At 40.7% G+C, this 25,202-nt stretch overlaps 1 protein-coding gene across 4 annotated transcripts in view; it reads left to right on the forward strand.

The window, feature by feature from the left end:
* galnt1 (UDP-N-acetyl-alpha-D-galactosamine:polypeptide N-acetylgalactosaminyltransferase 1) overlaps window positions 1-25,202 on the forward strand; it is a 214,193-nt gene that overhangs the window by 116,480 nt on the left and 72,511 nt on the right. For all 4 annotated transcript variants that reach the window (XM_041184208.1, XM_041184210.1, XM_041184211.1 and 1 more), the window contains one exon: window positions 20,797-20,963. In XM_041184208.1, the coding sequence (XP_041040142.1) occupies window positions 20,797-20,963 (167 nt within the window). The remainder of the gene's footprint in view (window positions 1-20,796; window positions 20,964-25,202) is intronic.

A 25,202-nucleotide genomic window follows, 5' to 3' on the forward strand; every position in this document is an offset into this window, starting at 1 on the left:
AACATGATTGGGCACTTCTGAAATACTCAGCCACATTTTAATAAAACTTCCTGATTTCTTTCACCACCTAGCTTTTAGTTGGAAAATAGAAACAATGAAATTTTATTGTCTACAAATGGTTCGTCCATTGACAATAATTTTTCATTTATTCACTGAGCTTTTTGTTGGATTTTCACCAGATTTGATTTCCTCTCAGATTCATGGAAATTGAAAACTTTGGAAACCATGCTCTTATACTTGTGTGAATAAACACAAAATTTTAAATAGTACAATTTTTTTTTGAAGTACCTTGATTACATTCTCACAAGTCACTTCCTCTAGTCAGCCATCAGGTTTTGTAAAAAGGTGAGCTGTTTGTGGATATTATGGCAATCAATTGTCGGGTGGTCTGCTTTTACCCCTTTTGCAATAAAAATGCTGAGCAACTTCTATTTCAGTATTTTCTCTTAAAGTGAACACCTGAGAAGGATTTTTTCTCTATCAGTAGCTATACTGGAAATTATATTCGATTGCAGCAAGAAGGAATAGTTGTATTGACCTCCAATCTTGATTGCTAGAGAATCTAGAGTAATTACTAGGCATGGACATATTTATGTTGATCTTTAGAACATGATCTCTGTTTAATCATCAATCAGTCATTGAATTATAATATTTTTTACTCTTATTGCAGCTTTTCCAATGCTTAACACTTCAATGTGTATTCTAAAAGCTACCAAAGCTTTGGATAACTAATGATTTCAATTTAATATATATGAGTTATTTTTTTGAGGATTTTTGAAGTCTGGGTCATTTTACTATTTAATCTTTAATCTAGTGAGTTTGATATGGCCAATTAGTTTAAAATAAAAACAGCAAATGTTGGACATACTCAGCAGTTCAGGTAGCATCTGTAGAATGAGAAATAGAGTTGATGTTTCAGGTTGATGACCTTTCACCAGAACTGGAAAAAGTTAGAGATGTAATAGATTTTAAGCAAGTACACAGGCAGGGAAGTGGAGGAAGGGAAGAAAAGTAAGAGTGTCATGAAAGGCTCCTTACCTTCAGAATGCTGAAAGGGGTGGGGAGAATTTTATTCATATGGGATATGGGCATCACTGGCTCAGCCAGCATTTATTGTCCATCCCTAATTGCCCTTGTAAAGGTGATGAGCTGCTGCCTTAAACCGCTGCAGTCCATGTGGTGTAGGTACACCCACAGTGCTGTTAGGGACAGAGTTCCAGGATTTTGATCTCATGACCATGAAGGAATGGCGATAGATTTCCAAGTCAGGATGGTGAATGACTTGGAGGGGAACTTCCAGGTGGTGGTGTCCCCGTGTGTCTGCTACCCTTTTCCTTTTAGATGGTAGCAGTCGTGGTGGAAGGTGCTGTCTAAGGAGCCTTGGTGAGTTCCTGCCGTGCATCTTTTCGATGGTACACACTGCTGCCATTGTGTGTTGGTGATGGAGGGAGTGAAGTTTGTGGATGGGGTGCCAAATAAGTGGGTTGCTTTGTCCTGGATCATGTCAAGCTTCTTGAGTGTTGTTGTAGCTGCACTCATCCAGACAAGTAGCAAGTATTCCACCACATCCTGACTGGCTTATAGATGGTGGACATGCTTTGGGGAGTCAGGAGGTGAGTTACTCACCACAGGATTCCTAGCCTCTGATCTGCTCTTGTAGCCACAATATATGGCCAGTCCAGTTCAGTTTCTGGTCAATGGTAACCCCCGAGGAAGTTGACAGTGGGGATTCAGCGATGGTAATGTCAAGGGGTGATGATCTTTGCCTGGCACTTCTGTGACGTGAATGTTATTTACCACTTGTCAGCCCAAGCCTGAATATTGACGAGGTCTTGTTACATTTGTACATGGACTACTTCAGAATTTAGTGGTGGCATCATACCAGAGATGGAGGATGGTAATCCATCGAAATTGGAGGTTGGGGTGGAAGGCAAGGACAAGGGGGTGGAAGGGATGGGAGCAGAAGTGTGGGAAATGAGATGGGCACAGTCAAGGGCACCGTGGAATAGAGTGAAACCCTGAGTTGAGGGAAAAGGGAAGACATAGTGTTATGGAAAGTGGCATCATCAGAACAGAAACAACAGAAACTGAGAAGCTGGGAAAATGGAAAAGTTTATCAGTTGTTAAGGTATGCAACAGGGTCCCAGTTCAATTTGGTATTTATCCAGCAAATGCATTAGACGAAGTAATCCATGAGTTGTGAAGTCACAAATGTTGTGTTCTCATTGATTAAATGATAACTCTAAAAATTTTATTCACCTGCTTTTAAAAAATAGCTAGCTGTGTGTATGATATTGAAGTTTGAATAATGTGTTTGTGTCAGGAGGATATAATTTTTAAAATTTTATTGAAATTTATTGTAAAGTAGAGCAATAGTGGGGTGTGTGCGTGTGACTTAATTGAATTAAAGACAGCTGGTCTGAAGGCTTTGATGTAAGAAGAGAAGCTAAGTTTGAAATTCTAAATAGGTAAACATGGGTGAAGTTTTAGGATGTGAGGTGCAAAGGGAACATTTGCATTTTGAAATAAACCAGAGTAGCTTGAATTTAAAAGGCGTTAAGAAGAAAAAGTTAAGAAACTGTGTTTATTTTTCCCAAAGATTACTGGTAAAATTAGCACTATGATAGATTTTTATTATTAGAGAGGTAAAGTCCAGAGACAGTGAAACAGTGGGAATTTGCATTCAAAGGGGAGAATATACATGAAGGAGAGAAGGCTGTGTGTAAGGGCAGGCATTTTAAGGTCTAACATAAGTGTGAAAATCCCAGGCATCTAAGCCTCATGCAGCTGTCTACAAGGGAACGAAGCTGAGAAAAACTCACTTTGAATTTGACTGTTCAGTGTATCCTGTTACTTTGCCTGGGTCTTTTAAAATCTGTGTGCCCTTACTGTTGCCTTAATGGAGGTGCAACTAGGAGTTAGATTAATTAGGGGACTTAGAAGTGTAACCTGGGAAGAGTGTCCTGCAGTCAGCATCGCGGTGAAGCAGTCTGGGAAGAGTGTCCTGCAGTCAGCATTGCGATGAAGCAGTCTAGGAAGAGTGTCCTGCAGTCAGCATTGCGGTGAAGCAGTCTGGAAGAGTGTCCTGAGGTCAGTTCTTGTCAAAAATAACAAGAGTGACATCACAAGACAGCGTGAGATTACGGCAGAGAGATCAGAACGAGCGCGTGTGCGGGGAAGCTTCAAAAATTGACGTTAGCACAGAGATGAGAACTGATTGGTGAGTAGTGGTAAGTGTTTTTCTTATCTTTCTCCAGTTTAAAATAGATTAAGCTAAGGAAAGGCAAGAGTTCTGGTTTTTATTTAAAGTATGTAAATGATTTAACTTTTTTTTTACTGTACTTAACTTAAAGTAAGGGGGTTTTTTTCAACTAGAGGCATGGCAGAGCAGCTCAGTCCCGTGTTCTGTACCATCTGCAACATGTGGAATGCTCCTTGCGCTTTGACCAACCACGTGTGCAGTAAGTGCCACCAGCTGCAGCTACTTGAGCTCCGAGTTTCAGAGCTTGAGCGGCAGCTAGAGGCACTGAGATGCATCCGCGAGGCTGAGTGTTTCGTGGATAGCATGTTTTTAGATGTGGTCACCCCACAGCTCATAGAAGTGCAGACAGAGAGGGAATGGGTGACCATCAGTCAGAAGAAAGGTGTCAGGCAGGTAGTCAAGAAATCCCCAGGGTGCATCTCGCTCGAGGACCGTTTTTCTGTGTTGGACAACGGTGAGAGTGAAGGTTCCTTTGGGGAGTGCAGCCGCGCTCATGGCATCGTGAGTGGCTCAGCTGCACAGTGGGGGAGGAAAAAGAGGGGAACAGCAATAGTGGTAGGAGACTCGATAGCAAGGGGAACAGACAGGTGTTTATGTGGCCATAGACGTGACTCCAGGATGGTATGTTGCCTCCCTAGTGACAGAGTCAAGGATGTCACTGAACGGCTGCAGGCCATTCTAAAGGGGGAGGGCAAACAGTCAGATCATGGTACATATTTGTACCAACGACATAGGTAGAAAGAGGGATGAGGTCCTGCAAGCATAATCTAGGGAGCTAGGAAGCAGATTAAAAAACAGGACCTCAAAGGTAGTAATCTCTGGATTACCTCTGGTGCCATGTGCTAGTGAGTATACAAATAGGAGGTTAGTCCAGATGAATGCGTGGCTAGGGAGATGGTGCAGGAGGGAGGGCTTTAGATTTCTGGGACATTGGGACCGTTTCTGGGGGCGGGTGGGACCTGTACACAGCAGACGGGTTGCACCTGAATCGGAATGGGACCAACATCCTTGGGAGGTTTGATAGTGCTGTTGGAGAGGGTTTAAATTAACTTGGTGGGGGATGGGATCCTGATAGGAGGTTCAGCACGGGGAGATGCACAGCCAAAATTGGAATAGAGAGCAAGTGAGCCTGGAAGGCTTAGAAATTATAGGCCAGTTAAGGCACAAGAGAGTTTGGCAAGGTTGGATGGTATTTATTTAAATGCAAGGAGTTTGACGAATAAGGCAGATGAGTTGAGAGCACAAATTAACACCTGGAAGTATGATGTTACATAGACATGGTTGAGAGAGGGACAGGATTGGCAGCTCAATATTCCAGGATGTAGGGTCTTCAGGCGAGACAGAGAAGGAGGTAAAAGAAGAGGGGGTATCACAATATTGATCAAGGAATCAATTACAGCAATAAGGAGGGATGACATCTTAGAAGAGTCCTCAAATGAAGCCAAATGGGTAGAACTTAAAAACAAAAAAGGAGCAATTACATTATTGGGAGTGTACTATAAGCCCCCAGACAGTCAGAGAGAAATAGAAGAGCAGATATGTTGGCAAATTTCAGAGAAATGTAAAAATAATAGGGTAGTAATAGTGGGAGATTTCAACTTCCTCAACATTAACTGGGTAAATCATACTGTGATAGGTTTAAACGGAGCGGAATTCTGAAAATGCATCCAGGAGAGCTTTTTAAGCCAGTACCTAGAAGGTCCTGCAAGAGAGGGGACGGTCCTGGGCTTAATTTTAGGGAATGAAGCCGGGCAAGTGGTAGAGGTATCAGTGGGGGAGCATTTTGCAGATAGTGATCATAGCTCTGTTAGATTTAAGGTTGTTATGGAAAAGGACAATGGTGGGCTAGAAATCAGAGTTCTAAATTGGGGGAAGGCCAATTTTAACAAGATCAGATATGATTTGACCACAGTGGACTGGGAACAGCTACTTTTAGGTAAATCTGTCTCAGAGCAGTGGGACTCATTCAAGAAAGAAATAGGGAGAGTACAGGGTCAACATATTCCAGTAAGGGTGGGACCAACAAATCCAGGGAACCCTAGATGTCAAGGGAAATACAGGATTGGGTAAAGAGAAAAAGGGAGGCTTATGACAGATACCAAGGGCACAAAACAGTGGAAGCCCTAGAGGATTATAGAATATGTAGGGGGCAACTTAAAAGGAAATTAGGAGAGCAGAAAGAGGGCATGAAAAAACATAGGCAGGTAAAATAAAGGAAAATCCAAAATTATTTTACAAGTACATTAAGAGTAAGAGGCTAACTAGAGAAAGAGTAGTGCCCATGAAGGCCCATAGTGGTAGTTTGTGTGTGGAGCTAGAAGACGTCAGTAGGGTTCTGACTTTATGTCAGTGTTCACAAATGAGAGGGATGACGTGGGTATGGAAATCAGTCAGAAGGACTGAGATATAATTAAAGAAATTAGCATAGAAAGGGAGGAGGTTCTAAGTGGTCTGGCAGGCTTAAAAGTAGATAAACTCAAGACCCGGATGAAATGTATCCCAGGCTGTTGAGTGAGGCAAGGGAGGAGATAGCAGGGGTGCTGGCAATAATTTCAATACCTCTCTGGCCACAGGAGAGGTGCCAGAGGACTGGAGGACAGCCAATGTGGTACCGTTATTCAAAAAGGGAGGAAGGGCTAAACCAGGGAACTACAGGTCTGTCAGTCTAACCTCATTGGTGGGGAAACTATTGGAAGCAATTCTGAGGGACAGAATTAATCTACACTTGGAGAGGCAGGGATTAATCAAGGACAGTCAGCATGGTTTTGTTAAGAGGAGGTCATGTCTGACCAATTTGAATTTTTCGAAAAGATGACCAGATGTTTAGATGAGGGCAATGCATTTGACGTAGTCTACTTGGACTTCAGCAAGGCTTTTGATAAGGTCCCACTTGGGAAACTGATAATGAAGGTAAGGGCCCATGGGATCCAAGGCAATTTGGCAAATTGGATCCAGAATTGGCTGAGTGGCAGGAAGCAGAGGGCGATGACTGAGTTGTTTTTGTGACTGGATGCCTGTGTCCATTGGGGTTCCACAGGGATCAGTGTTGGGTTCCTTGCTGTTTGTGGTTTATATAAATGATTTAGACTTGAATGTAGGAGGGCTGATCAGTAAGTTCGCAGATGACATGAAAATTGATGGGATGGTAAATAATGAGGAGGATAGCCTTAGATTACAGGAGGATATAGACGGGCTGATCAGTGGCAAATGGATTTTAATCCGGATAAGTGTGAGGTGATGCACTTGGGCAGGACAAACAAGGTACGGGAATACATGATGAATGGTAGGACCCTGGGAAGTACTGAGGATCAGAGGGACCTTGGTGTGCATGTCCACTGGTCCCTTAAGGTAGCAGGACAGGTAGATAAGGTGGCTAAGAAGGCATATAGGATACTTGCCTTTATTAGCTGAGGCATAGAATATAAGAGCAGGGAGGCTATGCTGGAACTGTATAAAATGCTGGTTAGGCCACAAGTAGAATATTGTGTGCAGTTCTGGAATCTGCTTGAGAGGAACAATGTGATTGCATTGGAGAGAGTGCAGAGGAGATTTACCAGGATGTTGCCTGGGCTGGAGAGTTTTAGTTATGAGGGGAGATTGAATAGACTATTTTCCCTGGAGCAGAGGAAATTGAGGGGGGACATGATTGAGGTGTATAAGATTATGAGGGGCATAGATAGGGTAGATAGGAAGGACCTTTTCCCTGTGGTGGAGGGACCAATAACCAGAGGGCATAGATTTAAGGTAAGGGGCAGGAAGTTTAGAGGGGATGTGAGGAAGAATTTTTTCACCCAGAGGGTGGTGGCAATCTGGCTGCAACGGAATTCACTGCTTGCAAGGGTGGTTGAGGCAGAAACCTTTGTAACATTTAAGAATTATTTGGATGTGCACTTGCTATGCCATGGCATAAAAGGCTATGGGCCTAGTGCTGGAAAATAGGATTAGAATAGTTAGGTACTTGTTTAACTGATGCAGACATGATGGGCCAAATGGCCTTTTTCTGTGCTGTAGACCTCTATGACTCTAAGTTATTTTAGCAGTAATTTGTAGGCATATGTATGGTCTTACAATCTACTTTTATTAATAAATGTTTAATTTAGTTCTGTAAAAACCATCTAAGCCTCAGTGGTCTTTTTACTGAATTCAAAGCCCACATCTCAAAATAACTACAAATTGCAAATAGTTGTGGCAGCTGCTTCGAGTTTCCCTCTGGGTTTTAAACAGCTTAGCATTTACCATCCACCTGCCATAACAACTTGACAAAGTTTGTTATCTGTAATTTACATTTATCTGCTGGTGACATTTGTAGATGTATGATTTTTACAATAACACAAGTATTTTATGGTTTTAAGGCTGTCATCCATTGAGATTTGGATTACTTTTTCAATTTTTTTTTAACTTTTTGCCTGTTTCTTATGGTAATGAAGAACATGTTCTTCGAAGCCTTTTTGCATTATGAAAAGAAAGACTTTAAATTTTGTGGCATAAGAACACAAGAAATAAGAGCAAGAGTAGGCAGTTCGGCCCCTTGAGCCTGCTCTGCCATTCAATAAGGTCATGGCTGATCTGACTGTGTTTCAAATTCAACATTCCCATCTACCCTGATAACCTTTATTTCATTGCCTGACAATTTATCCTCCTGCCTTAAAAATATTCAATGACCCCGCCTCCACCGCCTTCTAAGGCAGAGAGTTCCAAAGTTGCACAACCATCTGAGAGAAAAAAATTCTCCTCATCTCTGTCCTAAAAGGGCAAGCCCTAATTTTAAAACAGTGTCCCGTAGTTCTGGACTCACTCACAAGAGGAAGCATCCTTTCCACATCCACCTTGACAAAACTGTTCAGGATCTTATATACTTCAATCAAGTCATCTCTCCCTCTTCTAAACTCCAGTGGAAACAAGCCAGTCCGTCCAACCTTTCCTCATAAGGCAGCCAGCTCATTCCAGGTATCAATCTAGTAAACCTCCTTTGAACCACCTTCAATGCATTTACCTCCTTCCTTAAATAAGGAGACCAAAATTCCATACAGTATTCGAGATGTAGTTTCACTAGTGCCCTGTATAACTGAAACATAACATCTTTATTTTCATAAAAGCAAAAAACTGCTGATGCTGGAAATCCAAAACAAAACTAAAAATATCTGGAAAAACTCAGCAGGTCTGACAGCATCCGCGGAGGGGAACACAGTTAACGTTTCGAGTCCATATGACTCTTCAACAGAACTAAGTAAAAATAGAAAAGAGATGAAATATAAGCTGGTTTAGGGGGGTGAATAGAGCTGGATAGAGGGCCAGTGATAGGTGGAGATAGCCAAAAGATGTCATAGACAAAAGGACAAAGAGGTGTTAAAGGTGGTGATATTATCTAAGGAATATGCTAATTAAGGGTAAAAAGCAGCACAAGTAAGGTACAGATAGCCCTACTGGGGGTGGGGCGGGACAAAGGGAAGGGGTCAAAATAGGCTAAAAGGTAGAGATAAAACAATGGATGAAAATACATTTAAAAATAATGGAAATATTTGGGAAAAGAAAAATCTATATAAATTATTGGAAAAAAAGGGGGGGATCGGAAAGGGGTGGGGATGGAGGAGAGAGTTCACAATCTAAAATTGTTGAACTCAATATTCAGTCCGGAAGGCTGTAAAGTGCCTAGTTGGAAGATAAGGTGCTGTTCTTCCAGTTTGCGTTGAGCAGCAGGCCAAAGACGGACATGTGGGCATGAGAGCAGGGTGGAGTGTTGAAATGGCAAGCGACAGGGAGGTCTGGGTCATGCTTGCGGCCAGACTGAAGGTGTTCTGCAAAGCGGTCACCCAGTCTGCGTTTGGTCTCTCCAATGTTTAGTCTACTGCATTCGTTGCCCTCGATGTGGTTTCCTCTACATTGGAGAGACCAAACGCAGACTGGGTGACCGCTTTGCAGAACACCTTCGGTCTGTCTGCAAGCATGACCCAGACCTCCCTGTCGCTTGCCATTTCAACACTCCACCCTGCTCTCATGCCCACATATCTGTCCTTGGTCTGCTGCATTGTTCCAGTGAAGCTCAACGCAAACTGGAGGAACAGCACCTCATCTTCCGACTAGCCACTTTACAGCCTTCCGGACTGAATATTGAGTTCAACAATTTTAGATCATGAACTCTCTCCCCCATCTCCACCCCCTTTCCGATCCCCCCCCTTTTTTTCAATAATTTATATAGATTCTTTTCCCACCTATTTCCATTATTTTTAAATGTATTTCCATCCATTGTTTTATCTCTACCTTTTAGCCTATTTTGATCCCTTCCCTTCACCCCGCCCCACCCCCACTAGGGCTATCTGTACCTTGCTTGTCCTGCTTTCTACCCTTAATTAGCACATTGCTTCGATAATATCACCACTTTCAACACCTGTTTGTCCTTTTGTCTATGACATCTTTTGGTTATCTCCACCTATCACTGGCCCTCTATCCAGCTCTACTCTCTTCCCCCCCCCACCCCCCTTAAACCAGCTTATATTTCATCTCTTTTCTATTTTTGCTTGGTTCTGTTGAAGAGTCATACGGACCAGACCTGCTGAGTTTTTCCAGGTATTTTTATCCTTACTTTCATGTTCAATTCGCCTCCTAAAAGGATAGCATTCCATTCGCCTTCTTAATTACTTACTGCAACTGCATACTAACTTTTTGCGACTCGTGTCCTAGAACACCTGGATCCCTCTGCATCTCTGAATTCCGCAGTCGTTCTCCATTGAAGTAATACTCTGCTTTTTTATTCTTCCTGCCACAGTGAACAACTTCACGTTTTCCCACATTATACTCCATTTGCCAGATTTTTGCTCACTCACTCAATCTACCTATATCTGTCTGCAGTCTCCTCATGTCCTCTTCACAATATATTTCCTACTATCTTTGTGTCATCTGCAAAGTTAGCTACTATTCCATTATTCCCCTTGTCTAAGTCACTGATATAAATTGTAAAAATTTGAAGCCCCAGCACAGACTCCTGCGGGACTCCATTAGTCACACCTTGCCAATCAGACAAAGACTCATCTATGCATACTGTTTTCTGCCAGCCAACCAATCATCTATCCATGTAATAGGTTACCACCTATACCATGAGCTTTTATTTTCTGCAATAACCTTTGATGTGGCACTTTATCAAATGGATCTGGAAATTCAAGGAGAGTATATCTACAGGCTCCCCTTTATCCACAGCACATGTTACTCCTTCAAGAAAAATCCAATAACTTGGTTAAACCATGATTTGCCCTTCAGAAAACCATGCTGACTTTTCCAGATTACCTTGAGTTTTTCTAAGTGCCCAGCTATAACCTCCTTAATGATTGATTCTAACAACTTCCCCAAAACACACTTCAAACCAAGTGGCCTATTGTTTCCTGTTTTCTGCCTCCCTCTCTTGAATAGAGGGATTATATTTGCTACTTTCCAATCTGGAGGAACTTTTCCAGAATCTAGCTAATTTTGAAAATTAACACCAGCACATCTACTACCTCTTTTAAACTGCTCGAATGAAATCCATCAGGACCTAAAGAGTTGTCAGCCCACATCTCCATCAGTTTGCTCAGTACCACTTCCCTAATGATTGCAATTTCATCATGTTCCCCTCTCTCTTCCACCTCCTCAGTTGCAGCTATTACTGGAATATTTTTTGTATCCTCTGCAGTGAACGCAAAAGCAAAACATTTGTTCATTTCATCCGCCATTTCCTTATTATCAACGATTAACTCCCCATTGTCACTCTCTAGAGGACCAACACTCACTCTACTTACTCTTTTCCTTTTTAAATACCTGTAGAAAATCTTGTCATCTTATCACATCTCTCTGGAATATTTCAAAACATTTCACGCACAATGCAGCACTGTCAGCCTAGATTAGCGCTCAAGTCCTGGAATGCAGCTTGAACCTTCGATCTTCTGACTTGGAGCAAGAATGGCAGTACCTGAACCAAACTGATCAGTTCTTGGGCCAGCACATGGAGAATTACTCCCAAGAATGCAAGCCCATATCATGCATGTTTTTGCAATACATAGTCTTAATTTGACAGTGTAGGTAAGGTAAGCACTATGATGCTGCAAGTCAGCCTGAAGATTTTCATCAGCCTTTTCTACTTGATATATTCTTGCCTATTTTATCCACAGTCTGGCCATCTGCAAGAGTTCATATGAGTTGGGTGATGAGTAAACCATGCTGTAGTGAACATCTTTAACCATATCACTCTTAGGCAATAAAGAGATTTTAAGCAATAAAGAGAATAATTTTGTCTAACCCTCCTGGAACAAAGCTGATACAATCAGATCTGCGAGCATTTTGTACACCACTTTATTTTACTTTGTATTGACTTCAAAACTATTGGATAATCTGATCACTTCAGTTTTCCACTGAGGTTAGGCTAAAATTATACCCATGTTTTCACCTGTGTTATCATCAGAGCCTAAGTGACTGTTAATTGACGTGCTCCTGGGTTTGGCTGCTCAGCTTTGACTTTTCTACATTTCAGGGACAATTATTTCATCCATGCCAGCTGTAATTTCCCTGGACAAAATGGATGAAAGACCACTAGGATCAGTGAGACGAGAACATTAATCAACTGCTTAGGAAAGTGGAGAACATGTGGCTCTACCTTTTGTTGGCTTAAGCACAATTAGTAAAGGTTTGTGAAGAACAATGTAAGGGGCCATTAGGAGAGACTTCACTATGCCCCGTGAAAGGTTGATTAGTTGCAAATACATGTATTAATGTTTGCAGGAAACGAGCAATGCCTTGCCCATCCCTAGTTGCCCTTGAATTGCTGCAGTTCCTGTGGTACTGGTGCTCTAACATTGCTGTTAGGTAGGGTTTTCAAGGTTTTGAGTTAGTAATGATGGAGCATATATGACTAAGACAGGATGGTGTGCGACTTTGAGAGGAACTTGGAAATGACATTATTCCCACAACATTACTGCTCATCATTATTGAGAGTAAAGATCGCAGGAGAGGGAAGTGCTGTTGAAGTAACCTTGGTGAGTTGCTGTCTAGCATCCTCTAGGTTCTACATATGCAAGTATATTGAGCCGCTGGTGGAAGGGATAGGTATTGAATCCAGAGTCACCAATCAAACAAACTGCTCTATTCTTGCTAGTGTCCGCCTTGGTTCATTGATGGCACTTTTGCCTCTGAACCAGAAAGTTGGGGGTTCAATTCCCACTCCAGAGGATTGAGCACTTAATCTAGCCTGATACTTCAGTGCAGTATGGAGTGCTGTATGGTGAATGTTTTCTTTTTGGATGGTGACAAAATATGAGTGTTATTGCAGTTGCAACCATTCAGGTGAGTGGTGAGTATTCCGCCACAATTCTGACTTGAACATTTAATGGTGGAGAAAGGTTGGGAGTTAAGCCACTTGTCAACAAATACTTGGCATTCGTGTGGCTGGTCCCATTAAGATTTGTGTCAGTGCTGGTCCCTAAAATGTTGATGTTGAGGACGAGTTTAATGGTGGTATTGTTGGAGATTAAGGAAGAATGCTTAAGCTTTTTTTTTTGCTCAAGATGATCATTATCTGCCAATTATATGGCACAAATCCCACATGGCACTTATCACCCAAGCCTGGATGTTATCCAGGTCCTACTGGAGGCTGGTAATATTCCATTATTTAAGGAATGTGAATGGAGCTGAACATTGCAATTGTCAGTGGACAGCTCCACTGTTGGCCTTGTTATCTTCCAAAGTATTCCCTCCATTATGGTGGATAGTCAAAAATTTCATTGCATTTACTTGCAGAGGTTTTTGAAATAAACAAGAATGTTAGATGCTGAAAGATATGATCTTCATTTATTAGAAAGTTTAAAACTCACTCTCATCTGCCCTTTTACTTTTACGTTCTGACTTGATAGATCTCCTATATAGTGTTTCAGTGCTCACCCTATGACTTGGGGGAATGGGGTGGTTTATTGCTGCCTTGTTTTGTCAAAGAACTAAGAATAAGGTGTAAAATGAGACATTCTAAACCACAGAGTGATGGAAGAGTGTTTGACCATGTGGGGATTGATTATCTTAGAATGGCTATAGCTTCAGGTATTTTCCTTGGGATGACTTATTGCTATTTGAATACGCAGTCTTTTTTTTTGAAAGAATGAAGAAGCCATACCTATAGTTGCTGTAACATTGCTGTAATCAATGAGCTTGATCAAACGAGCTTGAGATGGAACCTTGGGGATTTTGCAAAAGATATTGACTCTAGAGGGGCATCATTATTTTTGAAGGATGTCACAATATATTTTACTAAATACCATGTATATTTGCAGATTTCAGTTTCTGTAATCAAAAATCTTTTGCAAATATTTTTATGCAGAGAAGCTTGATCATAATAAACGCTCTTGTCCTTGATTTAGTCTAGTCAATGAAGCATCTCACACAAGAAAACCACCTTAGATTCATTCTATATAGTAAAAGAATGAAGTTTCCATTGTAGCATTGTCTTTGTTTCATGCTCCGTCAGAGTCTCCATGAGAGTCCTCGATTTGAATCATAGAATGGTTACAGCAGAGAAGGAGGCTATTCAGCCCATCACATCTATGCTTGCTCTCTGCAAAAGCAATTAATCTAGTCCTTGTACTATATGAATTTTTTTTGCCCAATTAACAAATTCTCTTTCAAAGGCTTCAATTGAATTTGCTTCCACCACACTCTTAGACTGTGCATTCCAGATCTTAACCATTTGCATATAAAAAGTTTTTCATGATGTCATTGCTGTTGCTTTTGCCAATCACCTTAAATTGTTGTCCTCTAGTTCTGGATCCTTCCGCAAAAGGGAACACTTCCTCCTGATTTACTTTGTCCAGACCTCCCATGATTTTGAATACTTCTTTGAAATCTCCTCTTAATCGTCTCTTCTCCAAGGAGAACAGCCTCAGCTTCTCCAATGTACTCTTGTAGCTGTTGTTCCTCATCCCTGGGACCATTCCCGTGAATTTTCTCTGCACCCTCTCTGTTGTCTTGACATCTTTCCTGAAGTGTGATGTCCAAACTGGACACACTGCACCAATTCAGGCCGAACCAGTGTTTTATACAGGTTTATCATGACATCCTTATATTTGTGCTCAATGCCTGTATTTCCGAAGCTCAGGATCCCATATGCCTTATTAATGGGATATGCTTTGATCAATGATTTGTACACATGTAGCTCCAGGTCCCTCTGCTCCTCCACTCCCTTTAGATTAGTATCCTTTATTTCATATTGCCTGTCCTTGTTCTTCTGACAAAATGAGTCATTTCACACTTTTCTACATTAAATTTCATCTACCACTTGTTTGCCCATTCCACTACCCTGTCTACATCCTCTTGAAGTTTACCACTATCCTCCTCAAGGTTCATAATATTTCCAAGTTTTGTGTCTTCTGCAAATTTTGAAGTTGTGCCCTGTACTTCCAAGTCTAGGTTATTAATATATATAAAGAAAAACGGGGGTCCTAACACCAACCCTTGGGAAAGCCATTGTAAAGCTTTCCTTCAGTCTGAAAAATGACAATTCGCAATTACTCTGTTCCCTGTCATTCAGCCAATTCTACATCCCAGCCACTACTGTCCCTTTTATTCCAAGAGCTCTAACTTTGTTGACAAACCTGTTATGTGGCACTTATGCCTTTTGGAAGTCCATGTACTACACATCAACTGCATTACCCTCAACAACCTTCCCTGTTACCTCATCAAAAAACTCAACACAGGTAATTAAACATGAGGGTGAGATTCGAAAAGCTGGCCAATTGAATGGCTGCCTCCAGGAGTTCCATCCAATTAAGGACAGAGAGGGGCTTTATAGTGGGGTTCCCAGGGGTTGGTGTTAGGACCTCTGTTTTTCTTGATATATATAAATGACCTAGATTTGGGAGTACAAGGCACAACTTCAAAATTTGCAGTTGACACAAAGCTTGGGTGTATTATGAACCTTGAGGAGGACAGTGGTAAACTTCATGAGAATGAGTTGAAGCACCAATAGGAGGCCCTCTGGTACCGAAAGATCAGCAGTCCCACCACCACAGGTGGGGGCTGTTGATATAAATAAGGAAAGAAGAGGACACCTCCAGGTGGAAGCACCCAATGAAGAAATTTTCAAAGCTTATAAAGAAAAAGTAGTCGCTGCTGCCAGACTGTCATTGTGGAGGACAAACCCCTCCACAGGACAGCCCTTGGCTGCAGCTCTGGATCTCTGACAAACGCAGCTGGGAGTGGGTTAAATTTGTTGAGGTATCTATGCCCCCCGATATGCCAGCTCAGCTGACGTTGGCCTCAGTTGTCAGGCGGTTAGCTGTCACCCATGCTCTCTTTACCCCGCAACCCACCCCCCCGCCCCCGTCACCCCAACCCCGTCCCACCACCCACCTGATCTAATCCAATGAATGGATTCCTCAATGAAAATTTGGCTGGAGGTGAGATCTTGGTGGCAGACCGGCACATTGGCTAGCATTGAGGATCTGCAGGCTAGCCTGTCTCCAGCCCTGCCTCAGCATCCCATCAAATATTCAGCCCTGCCTTTTTCAATAAGAATTCTTCAATCTGATTGGTTGAAGAATCATGCTGTTCCCTGCCCAGCTCACTTATATCTTGGATCCCCTGTAGAGGGCACCATGCTGGATCAGCCACCTAATAAGAACATAAGAGCATAAGAACTAGGAGCAAGAGTAGGCAATTCAGCCCCCCGCCATTCAATACGATCATGGCTGACCTCATTTCGGCCTCAACTCCAATTACCTGCCCTCTCCCCATAACCTTTCAAACCCTTACTAATTAAAAATCCGTCCATCTCCTCTTTAAGTTTATTCAGCGTCCCGGCATCCACTGCACCCTGAGGTAGTGAATTCCACAGATTCGACCCTTTGAGAAAAGTAATTCCTCCTCATCTCTGATTTAAATTTTCCATCCCTTAGCCTAAAACTATGGCCTCTCATTCTAGAATGCCCCACAAGGGGAAACATCCGCTCCACGTCTACTTTGTCTATCCCCTTTAGCATCTTATATACCTCAATTAGATCTCCTCTCATCCTTCTAAACTCTAGCGAGTATAGGCCTAAAGTGCTGAATCTCTCCTCATAAGACAAGCCCAGCTTCTCTAGAATCAATCTAGTGAATCTCCTCTGAACTGCCTCCAATGTAACTACATCCTTCCTCAAGTAAGGGGACCAAAACTGTGCACAGCACTCCAGGTATGATCTCACCAATGTTGCAATAACATTTACCTATTTTTATACTCTATTCCTTTAACAATAAATGCCAAAATTCCATTTGCCTTTCTTATTACCTGCTGTACCTGCATACTAGCTTTCAGCGATTCATGCACAAGGACACCCAGATCCCTCTACACTGAAGCATTCTGAAGTTTCTCTCCAATTAAATAATAAGTCGCCTTTTTATTCTTCCAACCAAAATGGATAACCTCACACATCCGCGTTAAACCCCATCTGACAAATTTTGGCCCATTCACCTAACCTGTCCATATCCATTTGTAAATTTTTTATTTCTTCATTGCAACTTGCTTCCCCACCTATTTTGGTGTCATCTGCAAATTTAGCTATAGTACCTTCTATCCCTGAATCCAAGTCATTAATATAGATTGTAAATAGCTGGGGCCCAAGGACCAAACCCTGTGGCATCCCACTCGTTACAGCTTGCCATCCAGAAAAAGACCCATTTATCCAAATGACCCCACTGTGGAATCCTCCGACACTGACCTTGCCTTCATAGACTTGGGCTAGATGCCCTGAACCTGCCTAGAAATTTACTCCAGGATACTTTCACCTGTTAATTACAGGTATAAGACTTGGGTTGGAGCTGATTTACAGTGGGAGCTATATCAGGAAGGCCTTTTTCTTATACAAATGACTGCAAGTCTCTGCTCAAAAGCCAACTAAAACTCTGGGCATCTGTCAGAATGATGAACAGCAAGTATTATTCCTTTGCTGACTATTATTTAGTATTTTATTTGTTTCCTGTGTACCAAAATGTGCTTTGTGCGAATGGCCATATTGCTGATATAACAATAGAAACCCCATTGGTTGTAAATGCTTTGGGACATCCTGAGGATGTAGGGACACTTTAAATGCATATTGTTCATTTTTCTTCACTTCATCATTCTTATCCAATGAACCAGATCTTCTGAGTAGATTGTCAGGACCCATGGGACCTGACATGCTTGGTAATTACACGGGAACTTTAAACATCTGGAGGGCAGAGATACGCTGCCTGGATCCCTCTGTGGAACCCTCCGACACTGACCTTGCCTTCATAGACTTGGGCTAGATGCCCTGAACCTGTCTAGAAATTTACTCCAGGATACTAACACCTGTTAATTACAGGTGTAAGACTTGGGCTGGAGCTGATTTACAGTGGAAGCTGTTTCAGGAATGCCTTTTTCTTACACAAAATGTATTTAAAAGCAAACTTACAGAACAATTACCCCCTCCAACCCCACTCACCCCAAACTCCCATTTAAAAGTGTTTTTTAAAAAAATAGAAATTGTTATTTAGTTTACTCATCTGCACTTACAATATTATAAACTGCACTTTACCATTTATTTAATTATAAGTACTTGTTGCATTCATTTCAAGACTTTACCACATTCACTTACATTACATTAAAGGTTATGCAAACCCAAAACAATTAAACAATTAAAGGTCTTTTAAAAATTAAAATCAGTTTTAAAAAGTGCTTAAGGAGTTTTAAAAAAAACACTCACCCTGCAACACTGCAAGGCTGCTGGACCTCAAGGGGCATTCCATCCACTGCTGACATCAAAAGGGACATGGCCTCAGCGTTTCTGCACCTCACCAGTACCCTTTGTGGCTCTCTTTGGTGATGGCTGTGCCCTTGCAGCCAGAACAATAGGTTCCTAAAGCTCCAATGCAAAAAGGTAAGGCTATAGTTTAAATCACAGTCAGCAGCTTAGGCCTCAGTCTCGCCACTGACCAGAAGACCTGAGCCAATATCTTTAAAACTTGAAACGTAGGCTACGTGTTCCTGAAGTTCCCTTCTGTAATCTGCAATTCCTGACCTATAAGCTTCTAAGCCCTGTGTCTGAACAGTGATACATTTAAAATTATCATCATGTAAATTGGCCCAAGTTCAACACAATGGTGCTTTGTAATATCTTCAATGATGAATGGTTTACATCTGAAGTCATTTGTGAAAATTGCCCTAGTTTGCACACACAACAATAGGAACTTCAACTTCAGAAATTGTAGCTGCCTAACAGAGGTGTTGTGCATTAATTTAAGTGAATCAATTACTAGATACAGTCAAGTATTATAAGCTAATCACTCAAGAAAATGAACAATTCTGCAGATCCTCAAATGGAATGCTACAAGAATTACATTGCAATCATTTGCATATTTACAAAACAGCAAGGAAAATGGCTGCTGGAATATATTGACAGGTACAAGTATTGCCATACAAGTACTCACCTAAACTGAATCAAGTTATTCAAAAGCAATACATTGTTTTGACTTTCTTGAGATTAATCTGAGACCTTTTTAAATACCTATTTTGAGAAACAAATTGTGAATACAGGAATGCACTATCCATTTGACAGTTTTTTTTTTGCTTTGGAAATTTCCAGCTTGTTTTATTTTCGAGGCTACTTTTACTGGAGGAGATTTCATGTTGTTTTGTTAACTGCATCCAACTTAAATGTTATTCAAGGGGGACGTCAAAAACCATGTGTAAAATAAGCAGTATGTTCTGAGTTACAAGTTCTTGCATGCTCCCTTTTCCCAGTGATGAGTTAAAAGAATAAGCACAGAGATATTAAAATGTTGCAAGTGTTCTTGTGATCAAGGAAGACATTTGGTCTAGAATGAATAATATGAAATGTATCACGAGGCTATGAAAATATGATTTTTCAACTTTCAACTGTCTGGAAATTTTACAATTTGAAATGAGACAGAGTTTAAAAATGCAAGGCCACCTTCCAGAGTGAAGGTGAAAAACAAACAAATCACTGTCAGGGGATTGTGAAGAGAGAAACATCTCCTATAATTCAGAGACCCATTCAAACCCATCACTAAGGAAGAGACATTAAAATGCCAAGTGTTGGATATTGAATCAATGGCTGCCACAGACAGATCCAGCCAAAACCCCTTGGAAATACACAATGGGTGAAGTATTTCATGCCTGGCTGCAGCTACTGCAAGAAAGTTTTCAGCAGAGGAAACAGGCTGAAAGCTGGTCTCTTTCTCTCTCACTCTCTCTTTTGGGACAAGCGTATTACCTGGATCAGAAGCCAATATTACTAGAAGTTCGCCAGCGAACCGCAATCTTGGAACAATTGCAGCGTCTTCTATATCTGACCGTATCCATGAAACCAGCTAAACCAAACTGGCCGTAATGTTAAAAAATATACACCTCAAGGACAATCAAAGGATACTTAACCATATATATTCTTTAACTTTTTATTAGACTCTTAACTTCCCTTATTTCTGATACCTTTGAGTGTGTGTGTGATGCCATGTTTTTATTTTTTCCTTTGCACTTCGTGGTTAATAAATTTTGACTAAAGAAAACGTTGTTTGATTGGCTCCTTACTGCTTACAGGTTCAATATTAAATACAGTTGGATTCAGAAAATGCATTTCCTCACAAAAAAAGAAACTTAAACCTTCGTTGTGACCAACCATGGAGGTTGAATAGAGGGGAGCCAGTTCACCTCTTCTCACCTGGTCATAATAAATGCTATATTAAATGGACAGTTGTAGAGTTTTGCTTGACTTAACTTTGGAATGAAGGAGAAACTTCACTTAGAAATTACATGAATTTGGGACAGACTATGATGAGGTGAATTGTGTGTTATTTGTGGAATGGACGTTCTTGGACTGAATTTTTTTTCCAACCCCCACCTCCATGTTTTATGTACATTACAGTTTACATTTTTAACTGTTACTCCACACTTTTTTAAAAAAAGGTTTTTCACTGAACATTTTGAAATATTTCAGTAATGTGATAAGATATGTTTGTAAATGGGTCAAGTATTATTTTCTTCCACAAAATCACCGAGGATTTGACTTTGTTTTATTCAGAATGGTGGTAATCCATATCCTAGCAAATGACATTGCTTTTTTTTCTAATAAAGGCCACATGTATGCTTATCTTGTAATAGTATCCAGTTATTATTTAATGACAGGAATTATAGTACTTTTTAAAAAATCATTCACGAATTGTGAAACAGATGTTCACTACTTGAAAATGATTTCCTGCAGCGGTGTTGCTATACTGGCATATTTACTGTATATTTTTCTTGTCCGATTGACTTCATTTTTATTTTTGATCCCAGTCCATTTTTATTTTTGATCCCAGTCTGTTTCAACAATTTTTATAGTATAATTTGTACACAATGTAATTTGAGCACACCTTGTGCATCTGAAACTGCACATGTACATTTTTGCTTACTGGACATCTCTGCCATTCAGCCATTCGTCAGAAGCTGATGTGTCTAGGAGGAGTTTATGTAAAAGATAGTACGTAAAAAGCACTTTGTTTGCACATTACCCTATGTTTGTCTGTTTCCTTTTTAGATGTAAAACAAAAGTATATCCTGATGGCCTGCCAAAGACAAGTGTGGTGATAGTTTTTCACAATGAAGCGTGGAGCACTCTGTTACGCACTGTGCACAGTGTGATAAACCGGTCGCCACGGCATTTATTAGAGGAGATTATCCTGGTGGATGACGCCAGTGAAAGAGGTAAGATAACATTTCCATATAGTAAGGGAAGTAGCAGTCAAAGATTCCTAAAAATGTCAAGAGTAAAAGTTTGGAAAGGAAGTGAACAAACAAGATGTTTCCAGTGCATGGATTCTAGTGTTTAAATTTTATTTGACAGCAGTTGAAACAAAATATCCTTGGTGAGGCAAACAGGCTTTATGTCACATATGGTTCACCAACAATGATGAGGCTAAATTTCACTTGCTTTGGTTTTATTTCCCTATTGCAATAATTCAACGTGTATTTAATTCTATGTATGCTAATCTTATAGAATAATATAAAACCAAATATGTAGCCAAATGTTAAAGAGCATGATTCAACAAATACAAAGCAAAAGAAAATACCCTACCCTTAGTTGTAATGTTCTGCTATACCTTTGACTTAACACACACTGCTTATGGGCTCCACTAATTTTTTTATGGAATATGGGCAACGCTGACAAGTTTGCAGATATTGGCCTATCATAACAGGTGCCTTGAGAAAGTGATGGTTTGTCTTTCTCTTTCACCATTACAGCCTCTGTAATGATGTACTGCCATGCTGGTAGGCACAGTATTTTAGGGTCTCTACTATTGGACTGAGAAAGCTGTAAATTCAGATCCCTTCATGGCAAGTTGTAAAATTGAATTCTATATATCTGGTAATTTGTCAACTGACACACAGAAAAAAATGATTACAAAACCTACTGAAACCAATTGGTTTACATACCACGCCTCCCAGTCCAGGCCTATATAAGATTCTACTCCCACATTATGTGGTTGACTTTAATGACCACTGAAGTGGCCTAACAAGCTACTGTGTTGTAAACTAGTACAGAAACTTTGCAATGTTATCTAACAGAAACTTTTTTCAAAAATTACCTTTAATAACCTGTTTTCTGTTGTACTTTTTATACTGCCTTGAAAGTCATTGCCATGCAAATCATGCATCTTTAGAATATGGTGATTCATGAGCAAAATTACCCCTGAGAAATGTAACCTCTCTAAATTTTGCACATAAATATTGGTACACTCCTGTGAAGCATATGAATAAGATTTAGAGCTATTGAACTTTTTTTCTGTACTACAAAGTAGTCCTAGTGATCAAAGAAGTGACACTCACTGTATAGATCACCTTTCCCCCCACCACAAAGTATGTACCACATGCTGGGTGAATGTTTGGTCCTTCTGGATATCTCTATCAGGAGGACATGCAGGTCGGACTCCCTGAAGAATTGTTGCCTTTTTCTTAAGTATGCTTGTACACTCCATGCCTAGGTTGTTTGATTACTCCTATGCTTCTTTGTAAGATAGCATGTCTTATGTCCAACTCTGCATCACAACTTCACCTCCCTCCCGGCTATTTCCACTCACTGTTTTGGCAACCAGCCAAAGCATGCTCGGTGGTCTAACTCCTGCCTGTTAACATATTTTCTGTGCTTTCCTTACCTACCCACAACCAGTCCCACTTCCCAATAATCTAACTAAATGCATCAGCTGTTTTGATAATTAGTCAATAATGGACTTCAATATCTAATACTCATAATTGCAGTTTATCAATATAGCCTTAAAGACAAAAATCAATTCTTCATGCTATTAATTAGAATACAAATTTATTGCTAAAAAAGCATGTTTTCAGTTTGTTGGTGCAAATATAATAGTTTATTTTAAAACAAACAGTCCACTAGCTGTTGATTACCCTGGGAGACTTTCTTTCACACAGTGTCACTGAAAGCATTGGGTATTTCAAAAACAAAACAACTTTTATTTATATAGTGCCTTTAACATAATAAAATGTCCCAAGGCACTTCACAGGAAACAAAGTATGATACCGAGCCATACAAGGAAACATTAAATGTTTGGTCAAATAGGTGGGTTTTTAAGGAGTTTCTTAAGGGAGGAAAATGAGGTATAGGCAGGGTATTCCAGAGCTTGGGGCCTAGGCAACTGAAGGTGCTACTACCAATGATGGATTGATTTAAGTCAGGGATGCACAAGGGACCAGAATTAGAGGGATACATGTATCTTGGAGGGTTACGAGGTTGGAGGAGATTAAAGAGATGGCAGGAGTGAGGCCGTCGAAAGATTTGAAAACAAGGATGAGAATTTTAGATCAAGGCATTGTTTGACTGGGAGTAAATGTAAATCAGTGAAAACAGGGGTAATAGGTAAACAGCACTTGGTGCAAACTAAAACACAGATATCAGAGTTTTGGATGACTGCCAGCTTATGGAGAGTGAAATGTGGGAGACCAGCCAGGAGTGCATTGGAATAGTCAAGTATGGAGATAATAAATGTCAATGTCATATTAATTACATTGTTGAGGTTTAATGGCAATGACATTGTTGAGGTTTAATGGCAATGACACTGTTAAACAGGTGATGAGTATGTGTATACCTATCGAATGTTTCTGAAGTGTAATAGTAATTGGGTTCGCTTCACACGTGAAAGCTCCCCAATTCGGAACTGCACAGAAACATTATAAATGGGAATAGCTTGGACACTGGGGGTTGGAGTAGTGTTGATTGCGAACTAAGTTAATAAGCTCTCTCCAGCAAACAAAGCAGCTGTGTGTTGGTTTTAACTTCACTAACCGCATGGATCTGGTTAACAGCAAAGGCATGAATGAGAATTTCAACAGCAGATGAGTTGAGGTGGGGCAAAGTTGGATGTGTTATGGAGGTGAAAATAGGCCTCCTTGGTGATGGCATGAATATGAGGTGGGAGCTCATCTCCAGCGTCAACTGTGACATCAAGGTTGTGAACAGATTAGCTTAATCTTAGGCTGTTGCAAGGATGAGGAATGGAATCGGTAGCTAGGGAACAGAGTTTGGAGAGGGGACAGAAAACGATGGTTTCAGTCTTCCCAATATTTAATTCACAGAAATTTCTGCTAATCCAGCTCTGGATGCCGGATAAGCAGTCTGATAATTTAACAACAGTGAACGAGCCAGAAGAGTTGGTGATGAGGTAGAGCTGGGTAGCATTAGCGTACATGTGAAAACTAATTGGGTGACTTTTGAGGAAGCATCTAACATTATTAATCAGCTATTCTCAGTTGCAATTAACAAGTATGAGTTAGACGCACATTGTGATTCCCCTAACCTGTGTTCAAGGGCTATCCTATTTAACCCTCTTAAATGCTTTCTGATATTTTCAGAAGTAATTAACAATTTTGCATAACGCTTATGATACACTACCATTTCACCACTGAACCCCTTTGTCTCCTGGCAGAACTGAGGGAGAGCTTGTCATATATGGAGGGGGTAGGGTGGGTGGGTGTGGGTGGAGTGGGTGGAGGAGTGGGGGCGGGGGTGTGTTGCAGTCAGACTGCAAGGTTTGAATCATCAAAGGATTAAGTGAAAAAGCAGGTATTTTGAAATGGAAATGGATGAACTATGTGAGACAAGTGAATAAGTTAGAGTTAACATTTACAGCTGTAGATAAGTTGAGAGGTTGTTTGATTTTCAAAGGATGTTTTACAACTGGCAAGATAAATAAGACAAAGTTATTAAGTTTATTTTTTCCAAAAGTACTGGCCATAAGAACAGCATAAAAGATTTTTATATTATAAGGAAAGTAACTTCCAAGAAAGGTTGAAACAATGGGATTTATGGTTCAAAAGGGAGAAAATACATTTAAGGAAAGATTGAAAGCTGTAGGTGAGTGGCCATGTGAGATCTTGAAAGATGGACTGCGTAAAATTGACCTGTGAAAAAGCAGTCTTTAGTCACCCAAGAGGAGTGTTTGCTTCTTCCAGACAGAGACTGGAAAACAGCTATTGTGGTTCTGTTATTTAAGTAGGGTTGTAGAGATAAGCCAGGGAACTACAGGCCAGTGAGTCTCATGTCAGTGGTGGGGAAACTATTGGAGAAAATTCTGAAGGAGATTAGGGATAGTCAGCATGGCTTTGTCAGAGGGAGGTCATGCCTAACAAATTTGATTGAATTTTTTGAGGAGGTGACCAGGTGGGTAGATGGGGGTAGTGTAGTTTATATGGATTTCAGCAAAGCCTTTGACAAGGTCCCACATGGGAGTCTTATAAAGAAGGCAAATGAACTTGGGATACAGGATAATTTGATAAGGTGGATTCAAAATTGGCTTAGTTGTAGGAGACAGAGGATGATGACAGAAGGATGCTTTAGTGACTGGAAGCCAGTGTCCAGTGGTGTACCACACGGATCTGTGCTCGGTCCCCTATTATTTGTCATTTATATAAACGACATAGAGGACTATGTGG

This window comes from Carcharodon carcharias, chromosome 3 (assembly GCF_017639515.1).
Source record: "Carcharodon carcharias isolate sCarCar2 chromosome 3, sCarCar2.pri, whole genome shotgun sequence".
NCBI lineage: Eukaryota > Metazoa > Chordata > Chondrichthyes > Lamniformes > Lamnidae > Carcharodon > Carcharodon carcharias.